Source organism: Vitis vinifera, chromosome 16, assembly GCF_030704535.1.
Source record: "Vitis vinifera cultivar Pinot Noir 40024 chromosome 16, ASM3070453v1".
Lineage (NCBI taxonomy): Eukaryota > Viridiplantae > Streptophyta > Magnoliopsida > Vitales > Vitaceae > Vitis > Vitis vinifera.
This window is the reverse complement of record NC_081820.1, coordinates 2,036,242-2,063,811: the sequence shown is the minus strand read 5'-3', so window position 1 is coordinate 2,063,811 and position 27,570 is coordinate 2,036,242. Positions and strand designations below refer to the sequence as shown.

General features: G+C 29.7%; 1 protein-coding gene across 4 annotated transcripts; it reads right to left on the bottom strand.

The window, feature by feature from the left end:
• Nucleotides 1–17,354: 17,354 nt before the first annotated feature.
• On the bottom strand, nt 17,355–23,561 carry LOC100263154 (TOM1-like protein 2). Of its 4 annotated transcripts, none has more exons than XM_002275055.5 (4): nt 23,436–23,561; nt 21,769–22,367; nt 20,704–20,949; nt 17,355–17,963 (listed from the first exon to the last, which is right to left on the bottom strand). In XM_002275055.5, exons 2-4 carry the CDS (start codon nt 22,285–22,287, stop codon nt 17,541–17,543), a joined length of 1,188 nt encoding a protein of 395 aa, XP_002275091.1. In that variant the 5' UTR covers nt 22,288–22,367; nt 23,436–23,561; the 3' UTR covers nt 17,355–17,540. The 4 variants fall into 4 exon arrangements, with proteins under 4 accessions (XP_002275091.1, XP_019081745.1, XP_010662111.1 ...); XM_019226200.2 differs by having other exon boundaries at nt 22,919–23,509; XM_010663809.3 differs by having other exon boundaries at nt 23,226–23,481.
• Nucleotides 23,562–27,570: the final 4,009 nt, after the last annotated feature.

The window sequence follows — 27,570 nt, the reverse complement described above, 5'->3', positions numbered from 1 at the left end:
GTTGAGCTTTTAATGTGATGAGGCAAAAGTGTAAAAGTAATTTAGCCTAGTATTTATTTTATTTTATTTGGAATAAAAAAAAAATGAAGCATAATCCTAAGTCCAAACGGTCAAACCAGCCAAGGACATTATTGGTATTATGGTGAAATGGAGGCGGTGGAAGCGGAAGGAAACATGAAAAAGAAATGAGCAATTGGGAGTTTGCCACGTGGCAGAAGCGAGTATGATGATGACGCGCTAACGCCGACTTTCCATTTCGCCGAGTCTTCCCGTGGAAACAGTACTGTGTAGCCGGAAACGCTGTGAGTTACTACAATCGGCCATTTTCACATCTTTCTGCAATCGATTCGGTTTTGAGGATTAAAATCAAATTGAACCAATTTAATTAGTTTTATAAGTTTTATTCAATTTGATTTGATTTGATTTAACAATAAAAATCAAAATTTTTTTGTTATTTTAGGTAAAGAAAATTATCTTGCAAATTGTCCTAGGTTTATTCAAATGTACTCATCTAAAATCATATGATTACTATGTAATGACAAACAATTATTACTATAGTCCATACAAATCATTCTAACTGCTTCAATTATAAAAATTAATGTAGAAGTTAATAATGTAACTAATATTATTGTATCATATTCAATTTAATTTATTTTCGGTGTTTTAAATGAAAAATCACAATCCGGACTAATGTTACAAGGATGGCAATGGGATAGTTCAAGATTGCCTTCATTCCACCCTTGTCATGTTTATCCAAAATAATTATTATCCTCATCTTATGCTCTTCTCGTCCCATCCCATTTTTTTTAAAAAAAATTATATTAAAAAATATATATATTTATAAATAATTAAAAAATTTATATTTTTTTTATAACTTATTGTATTTATTATTATTATTATTATAATAACATTAAAAATGTAAATATAAAAATTAAATTAAATTAATTTTTAGATTTAATTTGATAGATTTGGATGGGATGGGACAGAACAAGGTAATACTTGAACTCGTCATGAACCCGTTTCATTTTTAAAAAAGGTTATTTAAATTTCAAACATGTCTTATTAAAGACAAAGTAGAATGGGTATCCGAAAAAACTTGTCTCGTTGTCATCTTTATAAATAGATTCCGTCTTATATTTTTAAAAACGAAATTGTTCAAAAATCTTTAAAGAATTCATCAATTGTTTATGTTGAGTTCATTTTATTTGTATCTTTAATCAACGGCCGGATTTAACTACAAATATGACGGTTTGAGATTAAGAAGGTGAGATAGCAATCCATTTTCATATTATAAAATTAAGAATATGATTAGAGAGTGTGGTTCAACTACTACTTTTTGTCTGAACGGAGCGTGACTCACGCACCATGGGAGCGAGTGGCGAAGCACATTTCAATGAAATCGGGTAACTTGTCACGTCTAAGGAGAAGACAGAGAAGCAATCGATATGACTTCCGTTATTCCCGCATTTGGATTTGTTGGCATTTCTGTAATTAACTGAAAAACCAAGGGCATTTTCAGAATTCAAAATCAAAACTACTAGTGAGCCATGCTCCCCTACGTTCGGAACTGCTGCGTACTGTGGAATTCTCCTATAAGTAATTTTCCTTTTTACCCCTCAAGGAAATTAAAAAGAAAACTCATTTGGAATAAAATCAATTAAAGGATTGTATTGAATAGGGATGATGATAGGTTGGGATTTTTTTTCAACTACCCATTAATAGATTAGGGGTAGGATTGAGATTTTTTTTAAAACTCACGGGTTTAGATATTATTTTGCCTCATCCTACTCTGTTTAATTTTTTTAGATGCTGTATTTCTATAATTGGTATTTTGGTATTTTCTATTTAAATCAATTTATTTCAAGCACAACTAATTTAATTACTAAAATAATATTTTTTATTTTTCTAAAAAGAAATTATAATAGATATTTAAAATGTGGTAATTCCATTTCTTGAAATCATTGTATTTTACCATAATAAGAAAGTAAATATTTATTTTCTCCCTTTAAAATTTAGAGCTGAAAATATGAAAATAAATAAATAAAAGGATGAAAAAAGAATAATTCCTTTTTAAGTGTTAAAATATCACAAATGAGAAATTAGATATAATTAATACATTCATATCACATTTACAATAACTTTTATTATGGATTAAATGCGGAAAAAAAAATTATATCCAATAAATACCAAAATCTTTTCATATCCCATCAAATAAGGTGAATTTTTTTTATAAGAAAATAATTATTATATCACAATCTAGACCACAACCTCAAGGCGCTTATTGTCTAATTAAAAGCTACGTTATATTTGGTTCACGGAAAATGAGAAAAGAAAAAAAATGGGTTTCGTATGTTTGATTTCAATACAAAACATATATAAGAAATTTAAATATAATTAAAATTAGTTAAAAACTTATGTATTTTAAAATTACAATGGTTTGTTTGGTAACTATTTTTTAAAGCAGTTTTTAAGAATAATTTTTGAAAATTGTTTTCTAATGTTTTGTAAAATAAAAGTTTATGTGAAAACCTAAAATATTTTTAACTTGTTTTTAATATTTTTAAAAATAATTTATATGTTTAATGTTTTGTTTTTAATCATTCTACATGTTTATATAATTATTTTTTAAAACAATACTTAAAAAGTGAAAATAATAGAAAACAATAAAAATATGTTATTTGAAAATATCATATTTTCTATTCTTAAAAACCAAAAAAAAAATTATTTTTTGTTGTCAAACATGTTTTTCTATTTTTTTTTTTGTTCTAAAAAAATAGAACACTATTTTCAACAATAGTTATCAAATAAGTCTCTGAAATAAATTTGAAAAAGTAAAGGAAAATACAAAATAAAAATCAATAAATTATGTTTATTCGTTACTTTAAACTCAATTTACTTATTTTAACTCATTAATATAAAGATTAAATAATTTATAAATGTATAAGTTTTTAACTAATTTTAATTTTATATGATTTTTTTTCCTATTTTTCGTAGGACAATAAAAATATAAAAATATCATTTTTTTCTTAAACATTTATTTTTTAATATTTTTAGAGAACCAAACACAACCTAACTAATTAAAAGACATAAAATGCAAGTTTTTAATAATGCATGTTTAGTGCGACAACATTTTCCCACCAAAAGGAGTGTTATACACTAAAAATACTTTTAAACTCTCAAGTGGGACATAAAAAATTTTCAGAGTGTTATACATTTTCCCAATAAAGAGTTAGTTTGAGAATGATTTTGATTAAAGTATTGTTAACTCATATCATTTTGGAATTAAATTACAATTATTTTAATTATAATATTTTAACATTTTTTTAAAAATAAATTTTAAAAGAATCATTTATTAAATACTTTACACCAATTTATTAGTTTGATTATTATCCTAATACTAAAAATATTTTAAGTTAGGATCTTTAAGAGATTTTATACATGATTTTGTTATCCTATTTATTATATTATGTTTATAGTAGCTAATTTTGAGAGGAAGTTTTTTAAAAGAAAAATAAAAAACTTGAGTATGAAACGTTTTAAATTCTCTTATATTCTCTTTTCATCATAGTGAAAATCTGCAACTGCCTGAATCGTTAAAAATCTCATGTGTTTTTCTAGTTTAATTTTTTACATTGATTTATTCTCCATGTCGAAAAATAAGAATGGAAAGTTTTACTCTAAGAATAACACTGTGTTTGTTTTTTGGCTGAATAGAAAAAACCAAATATTTTAACTTTTTCTATTCAGTTAAAAGTACCTTATTGATACTAACCAACATAATTAAAGTGAACTTATTATCAATAAGTTTAGTTTAATGATATTGGTTGATGTCAATGAGTTACTTTTAGCTGAATAGAAAAAGCTAAAATATTTAACTTTTTCTATTAAGTCAAAAAACAAACACAACCTAATTCTCTTAAAATTATGGAATTATTCCATTGTTCATAGAATATTCATTCCATTTTTATCATTTTCTTATCCACCAAACATGTAGCACATCTGGGAATCCGCAATCTAAATAATTGAGAGGATGGAAATGGTATAAAAATGATGAAGCCACATTCCCTAATTCATAAATGCATGTGTTTATGGTAGGCACGTACTAGGAAGGTGGTGGGCGGTGGGGGCCCAGGACAACCATGATGACGGTGGGCCGCGTGGTCACGGCATGGGAATTGCCCACCGCGTGCGCTCCACCGCGTAGCCTCCTTTCTCACTTATTATAATAGAGAGAGTAGAAGAAAGAGAAAGAAGAGAGGCACCAAGTGTGTGAAAACATGCCACCCTCAAATCTTTTCAAATTTGAAGGGGTGGATGCCAGGCGTAAATCAAGGAAAAAATTGAGAGATGTCAACGAGTCTTTACTTTATTTATTTTTTAATATTTTAAAATCCACGTCACCATTTGATGGTGTTTGTGTGTTGTGCCATACCCTTTCACCCTTTGAAGGGCGGGGAAAGAGAGAGACGATAGTAAACTTTTAAAATTCTAAATCGACTAAAAAAATATTCATAAAATTAGCATGTTTTTGTCATTTAAGACAAAAACAAAAAAAAATAGAGATGATAAGGAGACTTTTTTTCTATCCCTCTCCCAAAATGACTTTGAAATTTAAATAAATATATTTGAAGTGAGTTTAAGATTTATTTAAAGGATAAGTTCGAGGGATTCGGATATTACATTGTCACAAGGCATTCTAATGTGATTATATATAAAATTAATTTAATTTAATTTCTATTTTTTATTTTTAATATAATAATAATAATAATATTTTTCAATAAAATAAGTTACAAAAATTATAATATTTTAATTATTTATATAATATATTTATTTTAATGTAATTTTAAAAAATTTCAAAAAAAATTAAACGAGGTGAGATAGGTATAAGAAATTCACATATCCATCCAACCTTCGCTTGTTTAATTTTTCTAATACGACAATGATGAGAATTATTTTAAATAAACAGGATTGGGATGAGGACAACCTATCTTAACTCACTCCATTGGCAGCCCTATATTTAATAATGCTATTAATTAACCTTATTATAATTCGTAACCTATTTAACTTATATTTAATTCATTTATGATTTGAATAAATAGGTGAATTGAGTTGTATTGATTTAAATATAATCCAATTTAATTATTAGATGAGTTATATGTATCATGTGGTGTTATTTGTTTAATAATTAGATCATATTTGGATTGAAATAAATAGTTGAGTAATTAAGAATTATAATTTACGAGCCTAGGAATTACATGTCATATGTTTCCAAAAAGATATGGAATCCAAACTTGCGAGTTTTATCCAATCATTCTAAAAATTATGTTTGACTTTTAACCTTTTATTTACCGTTTGACAAATTGTCTTAAAAATAGGGTTAAAGTGAAATTCAAGATAAGTCAAAATGGTATACAAGAATTAACCTTTAAATAAAGAATCAAAGTAGTGAGGGATGAGATGATTAAAAGGTCAAAGTTGCAATGCTCAACAAATCGACTAAGATCATGTCAAAATGCTGTGACTCATCATGACATAAAAATCAATTTTGACCCAAAAATCTATCTTTTTCGGTTTTAATTTTTTCATCTTTAAGTACTTATAAAACACTTAATTAAGAGATTTTTACACAAGATTTTGAATTAAAACTCAAGTTTATAAAAATAAAAATCATGCATGGACGAATTTTAAAACCATAAATGCACCAAAGTGAACATCTTACATACGATTTCTAAGATGGGAAGAACTTCATACATACTTGGTCTTGCAGTTCTTTAATCCTTTCATGATTATTTAAGAATTTTTTTTTATCATAATTTGATTTTTCAAATGAATTTCTCAAATGACACCTGAAACTCGATCTAACTTAAATTCACTAATAAACTAACCATGGTCTCGTAGTTCTTTAATCCATTCATGATTATTTAATTTTTTTTTTATCATAACTTGATTTTCCAAATGAATTTCTCAAATGACACCTGAAACTCATTCTAACTTAAATTCACTAATAAACTAATCATGATTTATTATCATCAAAACTTACTTAAGAGAACCCTTAAACTAACACTTTATTCATCTTTTTATTATCATTTATTTAAATAAAATTGAATTAGAGTCAAGAAATTAGTGCTAATTCGATTAACAAATATCATAAACAATAAATTACATCACAATAGTATTATACTTGATATATCCAAAATTTCAAATTTAAAAGATTGAAAGTATAGTTTACTAATTTTACTGGAACGAAATCCATAACTTTTTTAAATTTAGAAAAGAATAATAAATTAATATTTTAATTTTTAATTATCTTGAAAATAATGAGAGAGCTAAAATTAATGAAACTAGCAAAAATTTAGAGAAGATGGCAAAGATTCATTAAGTCTATTCTTATTTCCAACATTTAATATTAAAAAATATAAAAAGAAGAATATCAAGCAACAGGGGCAGTACTTCTCTTTGAATGCTCACTTCCTCATCCCCTCTTTTTCATTCTATTTTTGTTTTCCGTTTGGTTGCTAAGAAAATAGAAGAAAAGGAAGAAAGGGTTTAATAGAAAAGAATTTGATTGTAATTGATGTAAGAAGCTTCCAAGGAGGAAGTGAGCATACAAAGAGAGGGAGAGTACCTAAGAATAGACTTAAAACTTAAAAGTGTCCCTATTCCAAAGGCATTCTCAGCAACCAAAAGAGTTGCTCAAACTTTGAAAAAACAACACACCAACTTCCATCTATAAATTCGCTCTGTTTGGTTGCCAAGAAGCCCCAGGAAAACAAAAACGTACTTAGAAGCATTTTAGTAAACACTTCTAGTTCCTAAAAACCCACGATGCTACACCAAGAAAAACCCGTTTCAATTTTTTTTTCCTTCCCATTTCTACATTTTCTCAGCACCCCTATAGAGCCAAAAACAAAAAAAAAACCATCTCGAGTAGGTCAAAATTAATCAAACGAGCAAAAACCGGACCATGTCCAAAGAAGAAGAGGGCAGATTTGTTTGGATCTAAGTAGTTCTAAATGGTCTGTAAGTCTCAGCGGAGAGAAACAAAAAGACCTAGTTAACCGAACACTTTCACTTCCCCTAAAAACTCAAAAAAAAACCCACTTCTATTTCTTTCCTTCTCATCATCGTCTACTTTCTCGGCAGCCAAACAGACCCGAATCAGAAAAAAACAAAGAAACCCATCTCCAGTGAGTCATGTCCAAAGCATAACAATAGAGGCTCCTAGAAAACAAGGTCAGCTGTATGTCTATATAATGCCCGAATGGTTGAGAACTCAGAGCAAAAATCTTTAGAGAGGAAAAGAGACCAAGTCGTGAGCTTGACGAAGCATGATCGAAGCATTCAAAGTTTTATATACATTTCTTGAGAGTTTAAAACACTCTAAACATACAGATAGAACATGAGAGAAAGCGAGAGAAATTGAGAGAAAAAGATAGCTCCCTTTGGTTGGTCGCCCACTCTGCACTGAGAATTTAAAACACTCTGAGAGCAGAAAGCGTGTGGGGACCTTGACGACGTTGTTTCGATGGTATTTGGCTGCGGACACGACGTTTGTAAGAGGATTGGGTTTTGATAAGGTATGGTGAAAGTGCATTCTATGTTTTGTGTGGTCGAGGGTGGATGCAATTTTTATTAAAATAATATTTTTAAATAAATAAATAAGGAAAATAATTTTGAAAGTGGAATAAATGCTTCAAAAAATATTTTTTTATTTTTTTTCACTCAACAAGGAGAATGTGTTACACTTTAATAAATTCGGAAGCCAAATTGCTCACTTTTTAATGTGATGAGGCAAGTGTAAACCGGGTATAGTGTATTTTAGCTTAGTATTTATTTTATTTAGAATTTTAAAAAAAAATTATGAAGAATAATCCAAGTCAAAAGGGTCAAATCAGCCAAGGACATTATTGATATTTTGAAGATTGTTTTTATTTCACTTTGTTTTCAAAAATTATTTTCAGAAAATAACAACTAAACAATATTAAAAAATGTAAAAAAAAATCAATAAATGTGATATTTAGTTATGTTTGTTGATATAAATGAATTATTTTTAGTTGAATAAGAAATTATAAAATAATATTAATTTTAATTTTTTAAAATCATAAAATTATAATAATAATAATAAAGGATGTGACTTTCAATCATTAATTGCTTTGGTGATTGTTCGCGTATTTTTACCTTGTGAGGTAAAAAGCAACCCCTACGCCATTGTGGCCTACATTCTATATAATTTATATTTACAGCTAATTTTATATTTATAAATGTATTTTATGTTTAAACCTCAATTTTATATATATTTTAAAATTTAAAATATTAAAATAAAGTTTTATTAAATATATTGATTTTTTTAATTATTTATTTTCAAATTCCATTTATTTTCAAAGGTGAATTTTTGAAAGAATCACTTAGAGCATGTTTAATAACGATTTTAAAAAATATTTTTAGTATTTTTAGCACTTAAAAATTTTTATCATTCAAGTATTAAAAATGTTAGAAATATTTTTTAGAATCATTATTAAAAACACTTTAAGTATTATATTTTTTTTTTTTCAAAAAACACTACAATTCATTTTTCAATACTAAAAATAATTTTTTATATTTTTTAAACTTGGTTTATAAATTTTACAAAACATCTAGGCTATGTTTGATTCCCTTAAAGTACTAAGAAAATAAAAAATATATATATAAAGAAAATAGTTTTTTATGTTTGGTTTCATTATAAAAAAATATAAAAAAAATCAAATATAATTAAAATAAATTAAAATTTTATATAATTTAAAATTATTTTATCTTAATATAACAGAGAAAATTAATTTAAAAAAGTATATAAAAATAATTTTTTATTTTTTGTTTTTCAATTTTTCACTTTATTTATTTTTTTTCTTATATTTTCTATCAGATTTTCAAACATACCCCTGATTTTTTTCAAAAATATTTTGAAGTTACAAAAGCTTTTCCTGCCATGACTGAAAAAGACACTCTGAAAACGAATATCCTTTTCATTTTATTATATATATATATTTTTTTTATCACATCTAGGAATCCGCAATTTAAATAATTGAAAGGGAAATGGTATAAAAATAATGAAGCCATATTCCCTAATCCATAAATGCAGGTGTTCATGTTAGGCACGTACTAGGAAGGTGGTGGGGGAGTGTGCCCCAGACAACTATCATGACGGTGGGCCGCGTCGTCTTCGGAACGGGAATTGTCCACCACGTGCGCTCCAACGCGTGGTTTTTCCCACTTCTTATTACAATTTACAATAGAGACCGGAACCAAGAAGAAAAAGAGAGGCACCAAGTGTTTGAAAAAATGCCACCCAATCTCTACTCTTTTGAAATTTGAAGGGTGGCCTCCAGGCGTGAATCAAGGAACTTGGGAGATGTCAACAAGTCTTTTCTTTAGTGGGAGGCAGACTTCAAAATATTATGTATAAAGTTAATACCACAATCATCAATTACCTTTTATCACAAAAATTTAATCTAAAAAAAATGAGTGAACGATGATGTGGCAAAATCACTAAAAGCATGTTTAACAGATATTATTTTATTTTATGAAGTGTTTATAGTTTTTTAAAATTTGAAATTTTTTATCTTTCAATTATTATAAAGTTAAAAACATATTAATTTAATGAATATTTTGAAAATCGATCCATTTAATAATTGTATTACTCAATCTAATTATAACTTGTAACTTGTTTAACTCATATTTGACTCATGTATAATTTAATTTTGAAAAAATAGATTAATTAAATTATAAACATATTATATTATAAAGTTAATTATATTGACTCAGAATATAACTCGATTTGATTATTAAATGAGTTATACATATTATGTTCTGTTATCATTTAATTATTAGGTCATGTTCGAGTTTGGGTTTATTTTTTTAAGTTAATCATTACTTATATCATAAATGAATACCTAAGTTTTCACACTAACAAGAATTACCACCATAAGAGGTACAAAGTTATATTTAATCATCCCTAAAAAAAATATAAGGTTGTTTGGGAATTGTTTTTTTAGAACAGTTTCCTATTCTTCATAACAAAAAAAAAACACTGAAAATATGTTTAACAATTAAAAACTGTTTTTTATTTTATGTTCTTAAAAATGAAAAACATAGAGTTTTTAATTTTTTTATATTATTTTTACCTGTTTTATGATGATTATTTTAATAAATTATTATGCAAACATATAAAATGATTAAAAATAAAATATTATATATAAAAATTATTTTTAAAATATATTTAAAAATATTAAAAAATAGGTTAAAACATTTTAGATTTCTAACAAGATTTTTGTTCTATAAAAATCAAATAATAAGTTTTAAAAACTGTTCTTAAAAACTATTTTTTAAAATTATTTTTTAAAATAGTTACTAAACAATTCCTATGATTTTTACTGTTAACATTATTTTTAGCATTTTGACAAGCTGTCTTAATCAGGGTTGAAGTCAAATTCAAGATTTAACTTTTTTAATGTCATAATCGAGTTCAAAAAGTGACATTTCTACCAACTTTTCCATTATATAATGACATACATGAATTAACCATCAAATGTGTTGATAGAGATATTAAGATAAGTTACAAAAATTGTATTTTTCTCTACATTGTAATTTATTTCTTAACTTATCAAATAAATTCTTCTATTAATTTTTTTTGTTATTAAAGTGATTAATATGTTATGTGCAAAATGTAAACGAGTTTTGATATGATATATTTTTGGATGTGTGATAAACAAGAAGATTTCCATGGGTCGTTTTAAGAAAAAGCTTAAAACTTTTTGATAAAAAAAAAAAAAAAAACCTTCATAAGTTACCTAAATTAGATGTAGATGGTCTTCGACTTGTTAAGGGTTTTTCCTTCAAATGAAAATAAATAAGTCTTAACATGACTATTAAGTATTAAGAACCAAGCTTTCTTTGAACCAAGAAGATTAACCTTTTAAACTTTTATTTTTTTTAAAATAATTTATTTATGCATTATTAATAATTTTTATAAAAAATAATACTGATTTTTAAGGATAAAAATTCATGTTTTACCCTGCATTTTCATTATTTACTTATTTTTAAACCACATAAATAGTTTATCTATTCTATTTTATTTTATTTTTCCCTATTACGTTTGGGTGTTATGATTTTTCCCAAGAAATGGTTTCAAAACATTGGTTGAAAATGTCTTAAAGAACCTTGGTTGAAGATGTTTAAAAGAATTTTGGTTGAAAGCATCCCAGAGAAGTTTATTTTAAGATTTTTGGAAGAGCAAAGAGATTAGAACATAGAAGAAGATTACAAAAAGAATTTTAGTTGAAGGTGAAGTCAATTTTTCTATCATTAGTGATACAAGAAACAAGAAGATTGTAACATGTGACAAGAACATGGTACATGAAGGGAATACTGACACACAAGAAAAGCAACACGCACAAGGAAACCATGGATAAGATTATGGTGTACGACAATAACGTGGTACACCAAGGGAAAATGATAGATCATAGAGAGATAGAGATTTAATGGAATTTAATTTAAGGTTGAGATTGTTGGGAGGTGTTCAAATTCCTAATTACAATACACTTCTTTTTGTAAAAGGAAATATTCTCAGTGAATGTAATTAGAGTTCTTATAAAATAAGTGAAGTTAGTAGAAATATCTCTATATATATTCCAGGCCACGAAGGGAAAAAATTGTGAGAGAGAGATAGAATATAAATGTGAGAAAAAGTGAAAAACACTAGTAGAGCATAAGGGTTCACTAAGATGTATGTGTGAGGAAGAATGAAAAATACCTAGTGAAGCAAAATGACTTGTGCTTTAAGGTGGAGATACAATGAACCCAATAATTAGTATCTATTTTTATCCTTTGTAGTATTTTTTATCATGTAATGAAATACTCTCTCATTCATAGAGATAAGTATGATTGATCGAACCACATTAAAACCTCATTATTTTTTGTATAATTTACCTTTATTTTTGTGTTCTTCCTTTAATATGTTTACATTAAAGCTTTTGATGGCGCGAACCAAGAATCCTAGTGTAAAAGTTTTTCCATCACAACCCATCACATCACATTAATATGGAATCAAAATGTTAGGCAAGACAAAAATAAATAAATAAATAATAAAAATAATTTGCTCATCACATCACACAAGGTGGACAAAATGATAATAATTTCTTGTTAGTAGAGGCCATTACTAGACACCAAGTGTGTGGGAATATAAGGTTCCTATCCCATCTTACTTTTTCTCTCTATTTTGTTTCCTTGAATTTTTTGAAACCAAAGATAGCCTTAGATAATTGAACTAATTAAGATGCGATAAAAATCAATTTATCATGCCTCTGCAGTGGAGCGTGGAATGAATCTAACAGGCTATACACAAAGGCTTGCAAAAATAGCAGGCAGAATTTACAATAAGATGTTAAACATTATTATTACAGATATAGGAATTATGGTTTCCTGTAAAAAAGTTTGGGAAGCCAGGAGGGAAGCCATCGTTAGGTGATTGGATGTGTCTTACATGCTTCAAGCAAACAATTAATCCTAGCATAAAAGTTGTTTGGAAGACTTTTAATTGGCCACCTCCATGGAAATGTAAGGTTCCGACCAGTATTTTGGATCTTCTGGGCTACTATGGAGCTACTATTGAAGGATTCAAGCACTGCAAACCAATAATATCTAGGATCTAGTTGCAGAACAAAAATATACTTTTTTTGGTCCCTATCGAAAAGACATCATTAATCAGGTGATACTACGTGTATATTTTTAAGTCTCATTGTTTATAACTCAATCCCATTTATTTGTATGCTTGTACCTTGTTTTCATCTGTTGATACCCCATTCAGCAGCTTAGATCTCACCATACATATTGAATAGTTTGAATTTATTGTTGTATAAGTACTACTAGGGTACTTTAGCATTTTCCTAACATATATCAATTGATGCCAATGGTTTCCCTAGAGTTTGCACTCATTGAGGAGACAAGGGATGGTTGAGAATCTAATCTCAAGTGGTTTCTGTAGTTAGGACTTGTAGCATCATTTGAATGTTGTTCTCTAGTAGTGCTCAAGAGTCGAGTGTGCCACTAAGGTCATGGGTTTATATTAAGCCTAAACCCGATATGAAACCACAACCTAAGGGGCATAATTGCCTAATTAACAGATAACTTTAATAGACAAAATGAATGAGAATAACTATCTTAACAACCATTTAACTGTTAAAGTGTGAATCCAAAACCACAGATCTCATTGTTGAATGAATACAATCCAATAATATGAATCAAGAGTTCCCAAACAGAAATTAAAGTAAAAACCATGCATAGGGAGGACTAAATGTCCTGAGAACAGAAGACTGGACAAGACCTAAGCTAATAAACTCGGCTCACCAGTGCCAAGACCCTCTCAGGACTCTATTATCAGACCCTATATCCTCATTCTTAACCTCTTATAAGAGGGATCGAGCTTAAAGCTCAATCAGTATAGTCACAACCAACAAGGGTTAGAATGCTCAGTTAAATCAAAAACCAGAAGTGTTAATCCTGTCATAAAATGAGGAGTATTTTGTCTGTAATGTTCAACAAAAAGGCCTACAATATCGAGTTTCTACAGTAATACCAAATAATCCAATCAGCATCTAAACATAAAATATAGGCATCCTAGAAGCATCAGAAAGAGATTGTATGCAATATCCAACATTGTAAGGAAGACTAATCAAAGTGTGCTGCAAGAATGAAGCATAAAGCAATATATAACCAATTTCGCAAGTGGCATTGTGATGCAAAGAGGAGACAATGTGCATCCATTGATATCATACATATGCAAACACCGAAAATTTGAGGTTAAATGAAATTTACTATTAACATGTCTTCCACTTTATTATTGCACCACAGAAACCAACAAAGTTAAACATCCAGAGCTTTTAATTAATTGCTAATTATCTACTATTATGTCAAAGCTTCCTCCTGGTTTCCTACCAAATTGCATTTTCCAAAGATTTGTGAACATAATTGAAAGAACTCCCATAACTGTGCTCACAAGCCACATGTCTTGGATATTAAGTAGTAGAAGCCCATAAACTTCTTTAAATACTAATACCAATATGTCTAAGAAGCGGAAAGGGATAAGAATATATACACACACACACACACACGCATATGTAGGGCTCATATCTCAAGATTCATGCCAGGAAAATTTCATCTCTTTTACTCAACTAGATTTTTTTCCAGGTTCTGACATCAAAACAAATCACATGAAACTTAAAAAGTAAAATTCCTCATTATGATTGCATTAGAACTTCTGCATTGGGCTAGGTCCAGAAGGCAGAGACACGTTATGAGAGAGTAATTTAGCTGTTATTACTTGGATTAGATGGCGAGGACTTGGATTTTGAGACCTCAGGTATCTTAAAAGGGAGGTCACAGATCTTGTCTCTAAGAATCCAGCAGAGGCATCTTGACTTGCAAGATGGGGCAACCAAGAAGCCAACACCCAAGCCAAGAAAGGGTTGTAACTAGGGAGGAGTTTAGAGGCTGTAACATTCCCAGTAATGCAGGGTTGGGTTTTCTTTGATAGCAGGTCTCTCAAGCCTTTCTGATTTGGATCTGTTCTCTGATTATTTTCTTTGAAGGATCGCTCATCCTTAACCGTAATCTTCTGTGATTCCTTTTCTGCTCCTGCAAAGTTTTAGTTGTTTATTGAAAATCTTGGATAAAAAGTTAATGTGTAGACTATAACAACATTGCTTATAAACAATCTAATTTATAGTCGCCCATAACTGGTACTTCCTAGCTTTCATTCTTGTTCACAATGATCTAATATACAGTAGACAATCATTTAGAATCAAATGATGAATGCAACAAGCTCATCCTTATGCTAAAAGCACATGGGGCTTGAGTCCATTCAGGATTTTTTTAATCAGCAAATAAGAAATGTGGCATCAAATAATTTAGCAGAAAATATTACCAATAATATGCACAATAGCAACATCAAATTTGATGCAAACCAAATGACAACTTTTTTCCTTTTTAATAAGAAACCAACCACAAAATCAGGATCAGGTTTTGCACAGTTCAACTTGTATTGTACATAAAGGCAATACCGAAAACCTTGACATCCTGTAAAGTGGCTTCCACTGCTATGGCTCTGATGAGAAAAGCTGATTGCCCTGAAGAATGGGCTGTAGAATAGGCTTGCCTCCTCTTGCGGATACACTCTGAGAGCATTTTTTAATATCCTTTCCGATTACCATGTGAATATAGAGAACAACTTCCACCTGGGCCTTCATTCAGTTGAAAATGAAAGAGATCATTTAGTATAGAAGGAATATCAAAAGCTTCATAGTGGTGGAGAAAAGAGAAATTAAATTTACCAGAAAGTGTACTGACAGAAAATTGTCTTACTAGTCCATAAATGTCCTGATGACATGATAACATATGATCTCCATAAAAAATAAAAAATAAAAATAAAAAAAACCAAGATGTGCTGTCCAGCTAAGCCATTGTTGCATAAACCCATTATTGATGCATAGCAGATACAGCAACCAAGGCTGTGTAGATAATAAACCTCCCTGAAAACTTGATTGAAAAAAATAGAGAAAAAACTAACTGAAAAAGACAGGCATGAAAATTATGATATCCAAAACCTCACATATAGGTATGTGATCCATCATCCTCATAGCATTGAGTTATGGATCTAGGCAAATAAACTCTATTGTCTGAGGATTTTGATGTAGACAGATGATTTGAGCTTTCACAAACATCTAGGGATCACTGTCAGTGAATGCCCATGCCACTGCAAATCATGCAATTAAATATTAAATCAAGACTATAATCTTTTCTTTTGAGAAGTTTTTGCACATTCACCATTTCATTCTGAATTTCAACAGGATGTACACTGTAAAATATAATCTACACTCACGACTCTAGGCCCTTCCAAACGAGGAGTAAGTTAAATGCAACCTGTAATGATTTTCAACACATCTAATAAATATCTTGATTACAGATTTGGTTCCCCGATTATCAATCAACAGGAGCATTCAACACCAACACTTATGTCCACAAAAGCCAAAACAGAATATCCCCAATTGAGTAGGCTAATTGTTTATGTATTGTATGACAAGAAATAAATTCATGAGAAATAAATAAAGTACGAAGAAAGATAAGCCCTCATTCTAAGAAGCCAATAGGAGGACACAAATCTAAGTCAATCATAACCTACCCATTTAGTGTTATGCTCAAATTATTTGCTCATTTAATTCATGCAACATTCTAGTGCTACACAAATCAGGACAAATTATTAAAAGGCATAACAAGGACACAATAAGAACACCCCAATAAACAAATTGATTTATTATCTATTTGTTGACAGCCTCCTCTCTCATTTTAGCATTATATTCTTTTCCCATGCTAAAACGAATCAACATCCAACTACTTCAGGGTAATTTGGACACTTGCCATCTACATGCAGCCCATATATACAAAAGAACCTGTTGGATGTATATACATAAAAGACCTTATTTTAAAACTCTGGACATGTCCAGGCATAGTTTTTAAAGGCAAGAAACCAGTTGGAGGATCTCATGCATCACATATCATGCGCAAGTTACTGTAGTTTTCATTTATCACAATTCACTGAAATCAGGATATCCACATAAATATAAATAAAATAAAATTCTTGAAATAAAAAGCAATAAAATTCTTGGAATAAAACATAAGTACCTTCAAAGCATCTTGTTGGGGCAAGGATGATAAAACAGTTATCAAAAGTCCAGTGCTGGTTTGTGCCACGGCAAATGCTTCCTTGGTTTGTTCAAGCAAAAAGCTATGAATGGGAGTATTGCTTGGTATCTGTCAGGCAAGATTGACATTTCTTTCTGGAGCCAAAACCAAGTGGAGAGGGGTCAACTTAGGGGGGCTAAACTCTCATTATCACAATAAGAGAGCCTAATACCATTGTAGATTCTAAAACATAAGGCTCGTATAAGAAAATTCCAAATGAATATAAACTCCAAACTTCTTGCTCAAGATATAGAGAGTCCATTTGTCCTAAACAGTATATTGTACATGTCACATACCAGCATAAAATTTTCCAGTGCGACTTATGTAAACCCATATAATTTCAAAAAGATGTCTTCATATGCAGACCGAGGTAACAAAAAACTATTTCCCACCAAATTTAACCTCAAAGTCTTTTTCTTTCCTAACTTCCCTTAATCTGCCATCTGGGGAACCAAGGACAAGAAAAGTAAGCACATGTAAAAAAGAACCCTATTTGGTTAGTAAATAAGCTCATATTAAATCTTTCTTTATATAATAAGTCAAGCAATTATTCAGTGGAATTCAAACAAGAGCTACTTACACAAATGTGCGGAAGTAATGAAAATAGTATTCGAAGGAAAAGTCACCAAATCCTGTTTATGCAGGTCATAAATGTTTTAAGCATCAAACATGAGTGCCATCAACACCTAATAGGCCTGATATCAGCACCATCAAATCCCTGTACTAAACTACAATGTAAGAAGTTCTATATAGAGAGTTTTGTTTGGGACAACTCAAAATGTGATGAGATCATCTTTTGGTGACTGCTGCTTCTTGGCATCATGCCCCCCTTCTGATGTACCCCCAACTTTCTTCCCAAAGATCATTTCGTCAAGGTCATCCATCATTTCATCATTATTTCCTCCTTGAGCCCCACCTCGAGATCCTGCTGGTTTTCTAATCAGGGAATCTTCTTTTGCACAACGAGGTGATTCATCAGGCTCAATGGCTACTGGTATCATGGCAGGTTCTGGCTCAGGTGGAACTACTGAGGGCTTCTTCAACTCATCATAATTGGAGAGAACTTTCTGGATCTCATCATTCACATTCAAGGCTTCAAAAAGCAGTGCCTCATTATCTCCAGCTGTCTCAATGATGCTCTGGACAGTGAATTGTGATTGATGACACTGTTGTACAAGTGTGGTTGTCAAGTCATCCTGCCCATGGGAAGAAAAGAATCCATTTATGATAGTGAACTCTCTCACCGCTATTGATTCCAAGAAAAAAATTTGAGAAATATTTGTAGCCCAATTCTTTTACAGAAAAAGTTTGTCAATATTGAATTAAATAATTCCCTAGAACAATTTCCTTGAGGCCTGGCTCAAATGGCAATGGTTGGAGTAAAAATGCAACACACCCTCACTTTGAATCCCAGCAGGGAGCCAAATAAGGTCACCAACCAAAGAAGAGCAAATAAACACACGCTTCTTATCTTTAAGGATAAGACTAATATGCACAGAACAAAAACTATAATCATATTGTTGTAGAATAAGAGTCAAAAGAACAATTTAACACTTTTAACACTTGCAAATTTCAACATAGTTTTAGGGTAAATGTAATGTAATATCAGGATTCAAGATGGGTACAAAATCCACTTGAAAATAATATTTGTGAATGTTCCACACAATTTAAAGCATATATGATATTGCTGAGCTGTTAATTTGAGCTCAACCAGGAATTAGCCTCTCAACTAGATCACTGTCAAGACAAAATACTATCATACAAAAAATTTTATGGATATGCATTTCATCTTTACATTACACATATTTCATGTATTTTCCATTATATCCAGCAAAATCATTAGAGCAGAGACACAGGACAAAGATAACAACAAAAAATCCCAGAGCCACTAGTCACACCTTGTTTTTTGCATTCAGGATATCCATAATAGAGTTAGTTAATTTCCTTAATATTGTTAGTTAATTTTCTTAATATTGTTTGTAAGAAACAAATTTGCTACAAGAATGAAGTATGAAGAAGGAAAAATCGTTCTTATAAGAAGCAGAGTAGATGGACATGAATCTGAGTCAATCTGAACCTGACCCAAGGTGCTAGCATGCTAAACCTTTTGCTTAGTCATTCCTCTCAAACCTAGATTGGATACATGTTGGAAGAAATTAAGAGGCATACTGAGGACATAACAAGGGCATGCCAGTAAGTATACTTATTTATAGATATAGATAAAGCATGTGTTAACATGGGCTCCTTCTCTCTCATTACAACTTTTGCATATAATCATATTTTTTCCCCATATTAAAACAAAACAGAAGTGTCCAACAACTTCACTGCAGTCTGACACCTGCAGGAATCCAAAATTTATTTTAAATTTTGGGCATGTCCAGGGTATTTTAACATTTAAGCAGAATATCTTTTAAGAAAAAATATAACTCATTCATTCACCCTTTTTTTTCCAGTGCAATAGATTAAAAAATCTTCCATAGTTTACAACGATGATGAATTCAAGCCCATAAGGGAATGTACTCAAATTCTTCACTATAGAAATAAAATATTAAATAGTCACTGAATCTACATCAACCTTGCGGATAGTTATACAACTGCCAACTTCTTCTACAAACCAAATTGATCATTTTTTCAATAATATTGACTATATAATTCTTACCAAACTACTTGTCTATACAATCTAAACTAACAAGGTGGCATGCACAAACAGCAAGAAAAGATTTAAGATTGGGACAGTGTGATACGTCATTTCACATTCCTTTTACAAACTTCTTATAATTTTGAACATTGCAAATATAAAATGTATATAGTTTTGCCAAAATCTTGATTTTTCTTTTTGTTGCCACAAAGCTGACAAATTTGACAATCTCAAACAATTATTTCACCAGTGGGAAGAGATTAAAAACGAAAACAAAAACATTCTGATCTATTTAAATACCATCAATCGCCAACATCTAGACAATATATGTGGCTCACATAGGAAATAAACAACAGAAAAAACATCACAACAATGCATCTTACTAAGCTTGCATCATACAACTTGAATTTGGAAATCTGCTAAGCACGCCAAAGCTACAAAGATTTTAATCAGTTGATTAAAAAATCAAGAAAACAAAGTAGCAATCCATGTCCCTACATTAGAGTGCAAAATGAACTGTAGAAAAAGCACTACAGCAATGTGTCTTACAAAGTTTGTGTTCTAAAACTTGAATTTATAAATAAGCTATGCATGCCAGAGCCACATGGTTGTTAATTTTTTCAGTTACACAAAATAATGCAGTTTAGCCATTGATGCAGATACATTGCTGTGGATATGTCCTACGGTCCTACCCTGCATATGCCCAAAGATACAGTTCTCATAAGCATGTCAGCTCCAGAGCAAAGTGCAAAATAAACTGCCAAAAAAGAATTACAACAATGTGCCTTGCATAGCTTGCATTCTACAACTTGAATTTGTACATAAGCTAAACACATCAGAGCTACATGGTGTTGACATCTTGGTTATGATAAAGATCAAGAACATAAAGTAACACTTCATGTTAATATATCACCATGCAAATTCCATGTCCTGCATATGTACCAAAGTTATTGTTCCACAGTCATTTATCTGAAGCATATATTTCATTTTATGGACTAAATAATCTCTTGAATCAAAGTAAAAAAGCCCACAATGCAATTCAGAAGGTGAATTTTCTTTAAAAAATTTCAGTGGTAGCTGTTAAACGACAAAGGCCCAAGGAAAAGTCAACATAACGGATGGTTAGCATATCTGAGCAAGTCAATAATAACCTTAAAAGAAATTAATGCAAGCAACCAAAAGTATGGGCTTCATCTTATATCACAAGTCAGTCACAGACTGTAATTTCCATATTTTGGTTGAGTCAACACATCAACATAAATACAAACATGCCAACTGTTGCAATAAAACGAAAGTACCTTTAAAGCATCTTGTTGTGGTGAGGATGATAACACTGATGTCAGAAGTTCAATGCTATTTCGTGCCACATCAAATGCTTCCTTGGTTTGTTCAGGAGTAAAGCTGTGAATGGGAGTATCATGCTGAATCTGTTGAGCAAGACTGGCATTTGATTCTGAAGCCGAAACCGAGTGGGGAGGGGTAAATATGGGGGCCAAACTTTCATCATCACGACCAGGGAACCTAATACCCCTAGATTTCAGACTCTAAAACAAAAGGCACATACGAGAGAAGGTCAAATGGATATCAGCTCCAAACTTCTTGCTCAAGAAATATAAAAATTTATTTTGTCATAAATAGTACATTGTGCATGTTGTGATCAAACATAGCTCAAACCCATCCAACTGCAGAAGCCATTATCCAGAAAAAGTACATGGAAACCCATTTCCTGCCAAATTTAACCTAGAAGATATTTTTTTCTTAACATATTCCTCAATCCTCCATTTAACCTTGAGGATACAAGGACAGGGAAAACAAAGAAACATGAAAATATAAATATTTTATGTCGTTTGGGAAAAATCGCCCCAACTAAGGCAGACAATTATTTCAGGCTTAAAAAGTTCTGCTTCTTTCCTAGCATTCAATACACCAATTGGCTTCTGAGGAACTGAGCAAAAAAATAATAAAGAAAGACATGAAAATCCCAAGTCTAATATTTGAAATCCTCTTGAAAAATAATTGGCTGTCAGAATAAATTGAAATAAATAAATAAATAAATAAGTCTGAAGAGACCAAACAGTTACAAGGCTCTCAGTCAAGGGAATTGTTTTATTTTCTTAAAACTTGGGTAAAATCTAAGACCCACTTCTCAGGTTTTTTTGTTCCTTCATTTTCTCAGCAAAATAAAATCAATCAGAATTCTTATAAGAATAAACACTAAATCATGACTGTAAGGATTCAAAAAGCTCCTCACTCTATAAGGAATAAACATTCTGCCCACAGAGAATCTATCCAATCAAAAGTTAATACAAAACAAGCAAAAATTTGACAGGAAAAAAAACAATAGCCGACATTTATAAATATACCTTGTATGTTTCTTCATAAACAGGCAAATATCGTAACTCATCTGAAGACTCACCCCATGCTTCGATCAAAATCAAAGCCTTGTTTCGATTATTAACAACGGTTTGAGGATCATCAATAAGTTTCACCATCTCATCAAGCAACCTCTCAGCAGCCACCTCAGAAAACGCCTTCTCACAGTTTTTGACAACAGTCTCAAGCAACACTAAAGCCAGGTACTGAACTCTAGGGTTCTTCAGCATTATTCGCTTCTTTATGCCTCGAATTAAATCAACAGTGTTGACCTTCTCATTATTGATCATGTCACACAGGTCAAGGTTCAAGGCCCAATCAGGCTCATCTAGGGTTTCAGCAGTAGCTTCATCCACAATCTTCTCAGCCTGGTTTGGACCTTGGAAAAGCTCCTTCATCTTGAAGCTCATTGAGCTCATTCCTTCACTCATCTTTCGACCAACCTCAACCCCTCCGATCCTGAGGCGCTCCCCCAACGCACTCACTTTCTCCATCAAATTGTCACTCATCTTCTTCAAAGCCCTAGTTCCAAATCCTCAAACCTTTTAAAAACCCTAATTTCAAAATCTCCAAAACCCCACTTCCAAACCTGAAATTTCACAAACACCAGAAAAAATCAGATGGGGGGGGGGGGGGGGGGGGGGGGGGGGGGTGGAAGAAAATCGTATTATTTAAGTTGGTTACTGAAAAAGGAAAGAACATCATCATTCAAAATGTAAGCCTTTTCCCTTTTTTTTTTATTTAAATTTTCTTGGTTTGCCTCTCAACAAATAAACAAAGCTCATTGAAAACAATCACCGATAAACCTTAATTCTAAACCTTGAAGAACTCCTTACCAAAATAAAACCACAAAAAGGCCCTCCAGGTTTGGTTGGTGAGAAAATGGCGGAGGAGAAAAGATCAGATAGTGTTAACAGTTTGTTTGCTGGGAAAAGGTTTTTTTTTTTTTTTTTTTCATCACAGCTCTCTTAGCAAACAAGCAACATGCAAGCTGAGGGAAAAAAAAACCCTAATTTCTAAACCTTAAAAAGCGGCACATACTTATGCAAAAGGTGAGATTTTTCCTGTTTTACACAGTTTTCTCGGCAAAAAAACCATTAATTACACGGAATGAGGAAAAAATAAAAAAACCACATGTACCAGAATGAAATCACAAGAGAAACCCCTTCATGCTCGGCCGGCGAGAAAAAGGGATGAAACGAAAAGAATGTCCGGAAAGGAAACAAAAAATAACATGATCAGGTACAAGGTAAGATTTCCGTTTTTATTCCGCAGTTTTCTCAGCAAACAAACAGCACCATGCAAAATGAGAAAACCCCTTATTCTAAACCTTCAAAACCCCGGTAAAAAAGGCCAGATCTTTATCCATTTTTTTCCACGCTTTTCACAGCAAACAAACAACAAAAAAGCAAAGAAAAAAGAAATCCAATTTTTGAATCTAATTTACCAGATCTCAAGAGCAAGCTGTTCACGTCTTGTTGGTGAGAAAGAAAATGAAAGGAATCAATAAAATCTAACAGAGCTCCAAATATGGCAAAAACGGCATTACAAAACGAGGTTGAAGAATTTTCTTTCCCGTTCCACAGTTTTCTCAGCAACCAAACAGAGTAAATCGATCAAATCATAGAGAAAATAGCTATTAAAATATTGGCTTCACCTTTTTCTGGTGGGTGCCTTGAAACTGAAGGCAACTGATTTGGAAGTCGTTGCGCGTGGAAACGACGTCGTTTACTCTCAGATTCTGACCTGCCTTCTATAAGTCTTTATAGAATAAAAATGTAGTCGGCCAAACATCTACTAAAAAAATTAAAATCTAAAAATTAGAGAACTAAAGACTTTATCACTGAATTAAAAAGTTCAAACTTATGTTTGTTTTTCAAAAATTACTAAAGAAATAAAAAAAAAATGTATGAGAAAAATATGATTTGTCTTATAACTATTTTTTTAGAATAATTTTCTATTTTTTAAAACAAAAATATAGAAAATACGTTTGATACCTAAAAATTATTTTTTGTTTTCTGATAAAAAATAAGATATTTTCGGTTAAGATAAAACAAAACGTTTTCAAATAACATATTTTAATTTTTTATGTTGTTTTCATTTGTTTGATGAGCACTGTTTTATGAAATAATTATACAAACATAAAAGATAATTAAACATAAAACACTAAATATAAAAATTATTTTTAAAAATATTAAAAACATTTTAGATTTCAAAACAAACTTTGTTATACAAAAATCAAATAATAGTTTTAGAAAATTATTCTCAAAAACTACTTTTTATAATTGTTTTCGAAGTTAGTTATCAAACATATTCATAATTTTCTCATAGTATAAAAAATAACAAATAAATTAAAATGTAATTAAGATTAATGAGAAATGTATATATTTTAAGATTATTTAATCATTATATCTAATAATGTAAATAAGTGAAATGAGTTTTAAGTAACATGTAAAAATAATTCATTGGCTTTAAATTTATTTTTATTTTCATTCATTTCATTTTTTCTTTTTGTTTTCTTTCCATTGCATTTTCCCTCAAATTTTCTAGGAACCAGACTTAGGTGGTATTTGTTTTTTATTTGTATAGAAAAAAATAAAATATTTGATTTTTTATATTTAACTAAGAGTCTGTTTGACGATAATGCTAAAAAACGCTTTTAATATTTCTAATACTTGAAAATTTTTATCATTTAAGTATTAGAAAAACTAGAAACGTTTTCTAAAATCACTCTCAAACGAGCTCTAAGAGTGTTTGAGAGTGATTTTCAAATGCGTTTCTAGTACTTATAACATTTGAATGATATTAAAAGTATTTCATATTAGAAATATTAAAAGTGTTTTATAGAATCACTATCAAACGAACTCTACAAATAACTTGTTGATATCAATCAGCATAAATAGAGTGAACTTATTATCAATAGGTTCAATTGAGTTATGTTGATCGATATCAATAGATTATTTTCAATGAAATAGAAAAAATAAAATATTTTGACTTTTTCTATTCAATCTAAAAAAACAAACACCCTATCAATCTTAAGGAAAATGTGAAGGAAAAAAAAAAAATAGAAATGAGATTAAAAAAAAAAAAAAAGGAAAGGAAAACATGGGTTTTCACCCACTAATTTTAAAAAATTTAGCAAAAAGTACCCTAACTTTTATAAATTAAATTTATTTTCACCATTTTAAAAATATTTTAAAATACATGCATTTTTTTTATAAGTTAAATAATTATTTTCATGAATGATTTTTTTACGTAGCAGATTAATAACAGCAATTGATAGTTTTTTTTATCATGAGAATTGATTTGAGATTAATAAAATAAGAAATTTAAAAAATTTAAAATATATATTTGAGAAAATAAAGGCTAATCTTAGATGAAAAAAACACCCAAGAGGGGGAGTGAATTGAGTTTTTAAAAAAATCTTTTTAAACATAACAAATTTAAGCATAAGAGAAGCAAATATAAAGAGATAGAGTTAAAGAAATTAAATTCAGATTTTATAGTGGTTCGACACTTTATTGCTTACGTCCACTCTCCTCAAGCTCCTAATAAAGTGAGGGTTTTACTAACTTGAAACTTCAACCAAACTTCTAATCGCCTTTACAATTGGATTCCGACTTCAATGGGCTCTTACACAATCTTTTCAAGTTTCAACTCACTTTAAAACTTTAACAATCAATTAAACAGATATGAATCTCTCAACATAACTCAAGAAAGACTCAAATACAACTCAAGGCTATGATGCATCACAAGGGTGTACTAAAGGATATGCAAATGGGATTTAATGCACCAAGAAAATAAATGAGAGTTTTTAAGGTAAGAACAAGTAAGTAAACAAATAAATACATGTGTTCTCTTACTCATAAATGAAGTGGAGCTCAATATTTATAGGTTTATAACCTTGGGAACCAATAAAACCAAAAAGCAGTCTCACCCGATCGAGTTGGGGGTCGACTGGTTCACTAGTTATTTAGAGCATTTAATACTTGATATATGACTGTTACCTTCAACTAGACCTCTACAGGAGGTCGATTAGAAAGGCAAATACCTCGATTGTGAAGGAAAGGCTATTGGAAGAGAGATAGTGTTTTTTGCACCCCTCGACTGTACCTCGACTGGGAAGAGGGAACTAGTCGACCGATACCTTAGTCGATCTGAGCCGGTTGGCCAGTGCCTCGACTGATTCACCATTTTTTGCCCAAAAACCTATCTTTTTTTAACCTTTTATCTTCTAACACTTAGGTAAGGTCTTTAGGTAAATTAATATGTCAATTTTGAAGTGATTTGCCTAAGGTTCATTTGATAAAAATTGGGTTTTGATGGAAATGTAACTTCAAATAATAAATCGAATTTTTAAAAAATGCATGAAATGATATGTAAATCCTAAGTGCACCCATGCATTCATCTTGCATTTGTTTTCTATGATTAAAGTTATTCCAAAAGTCTTGATATTGCATCCATTAGGTCATTTGATGAATTTCCAAATTAATACTTGAAATTCTTTATAATTCAAATCAATTAGTGAGTTAACCATGATTTGTTATCATCAAAACCTGATTAGAAGAACCCTTGGGCTAACACAATTAAAACTAAAAAAATTTTAAAGATAAAAATATAAAAATAAAATATTAACTTTCATTTAGTCAGTAGAAAATATAAATATCGATAATGAGTTGGAAATATAATGAGAGTCAATGTTTTATTTTTTTAATTCTTATTAAAAAAAATGATAAGATAAGTAGATTTCTATAATATGGGATATAAAATCATTATCAATTAGGGAATTATAAAGATTATATTATCATTTGAGATCCTAGAGAAAATTTTCACAATGATTTGAATAATAAAAAAAATTATAATATATTTATTTGTAAGATACTTTTATCAAATTAAAATGATATTTTTTTTTATAATTTTATTTAATATTATAAACTAAAATGGTATTTTATGAAATAATTATTAACTTATAAAAAAATGCATGTATTTTAAAATATTTTTAAATTGATGAAGATAAAACTAATTTATAAAAGTTCATGTTTTTTTTTTAAATTAGTGAGTTAAAACTTACTTTTCTCAATAAAAAATTAAGGAAAATAAAAAATAAATTTAAATTACTAAAGTATTTTTACATACTACTACAAACTTTTTATTTATTTATTTTACTTATTTAACTCTTTTATATAAAGATTAAACAATAGAAAATCATTTTTTTAACATTTTTTGTCTTGGTACGTTTCGACGATGTTTGGTTTCTAGAACCTAAGGGAAAGAAAATAGAGAGGGAAAGTGGAAGAAAATAAAAAATAAATTCAAAATCAATAAATTATATATATATATATATATATATATATATATATATATATATATATATATATATATATATATATATATATATATATACATTTAAAATTTATTTTATTTATTTTTTGTCATTATATAAATATTAAATAAATTTAAAATTTATAAATTTATAACTAAGTTTAATTATAATTGATTTTCTTTCGTATTTTCCATTGTGAAGCTAAACATAAGAACACTGTTGTTTTTTTTTTTTTTGTCATTTTCATTTCTAAAAAATATATGTTGATCCTTAGTTTCAAAGCTAAAAAAATCTTCCATTTTTTAATGGTTTTTAATTTTTAAAATATATTTTGGATGACATTTTCTAATTGTTTTTAGTCAATTGTACTTTAGAAAATAGAAAAAGTTTTCGTGTCAAATGGGCTTGGGCCCAACGGGCTTTAGAGGTAAGCTCAATAAAGGACCATGGGCTTTGGAAACTTAGCCCG

Bases quoted from the DNA above. Each gene is read 5' to 3' on its own strand.
- LOC100263154 (XM_002275055.5), bottom strand. From the start codon at position 22,287: ATGAGTGACAATTTGATGGAGAAAGTGAGTGCGTTGGGGGAGCGCCTC. The intron at 20,950-21,768 runs GTATATTTATAA...CTTTTGTTTTAG, and splicing joins TTTATGAAGAAACATACAAG to AGTCTGAAATCTAGGGGTAT. The intron at 17,964-20,703 runs GTACTTTCGTTT...TCCCATGGGCAG, and splicing joins CACAACAAGATGCTTTAAAG to GATGACTTGACAACCACACT.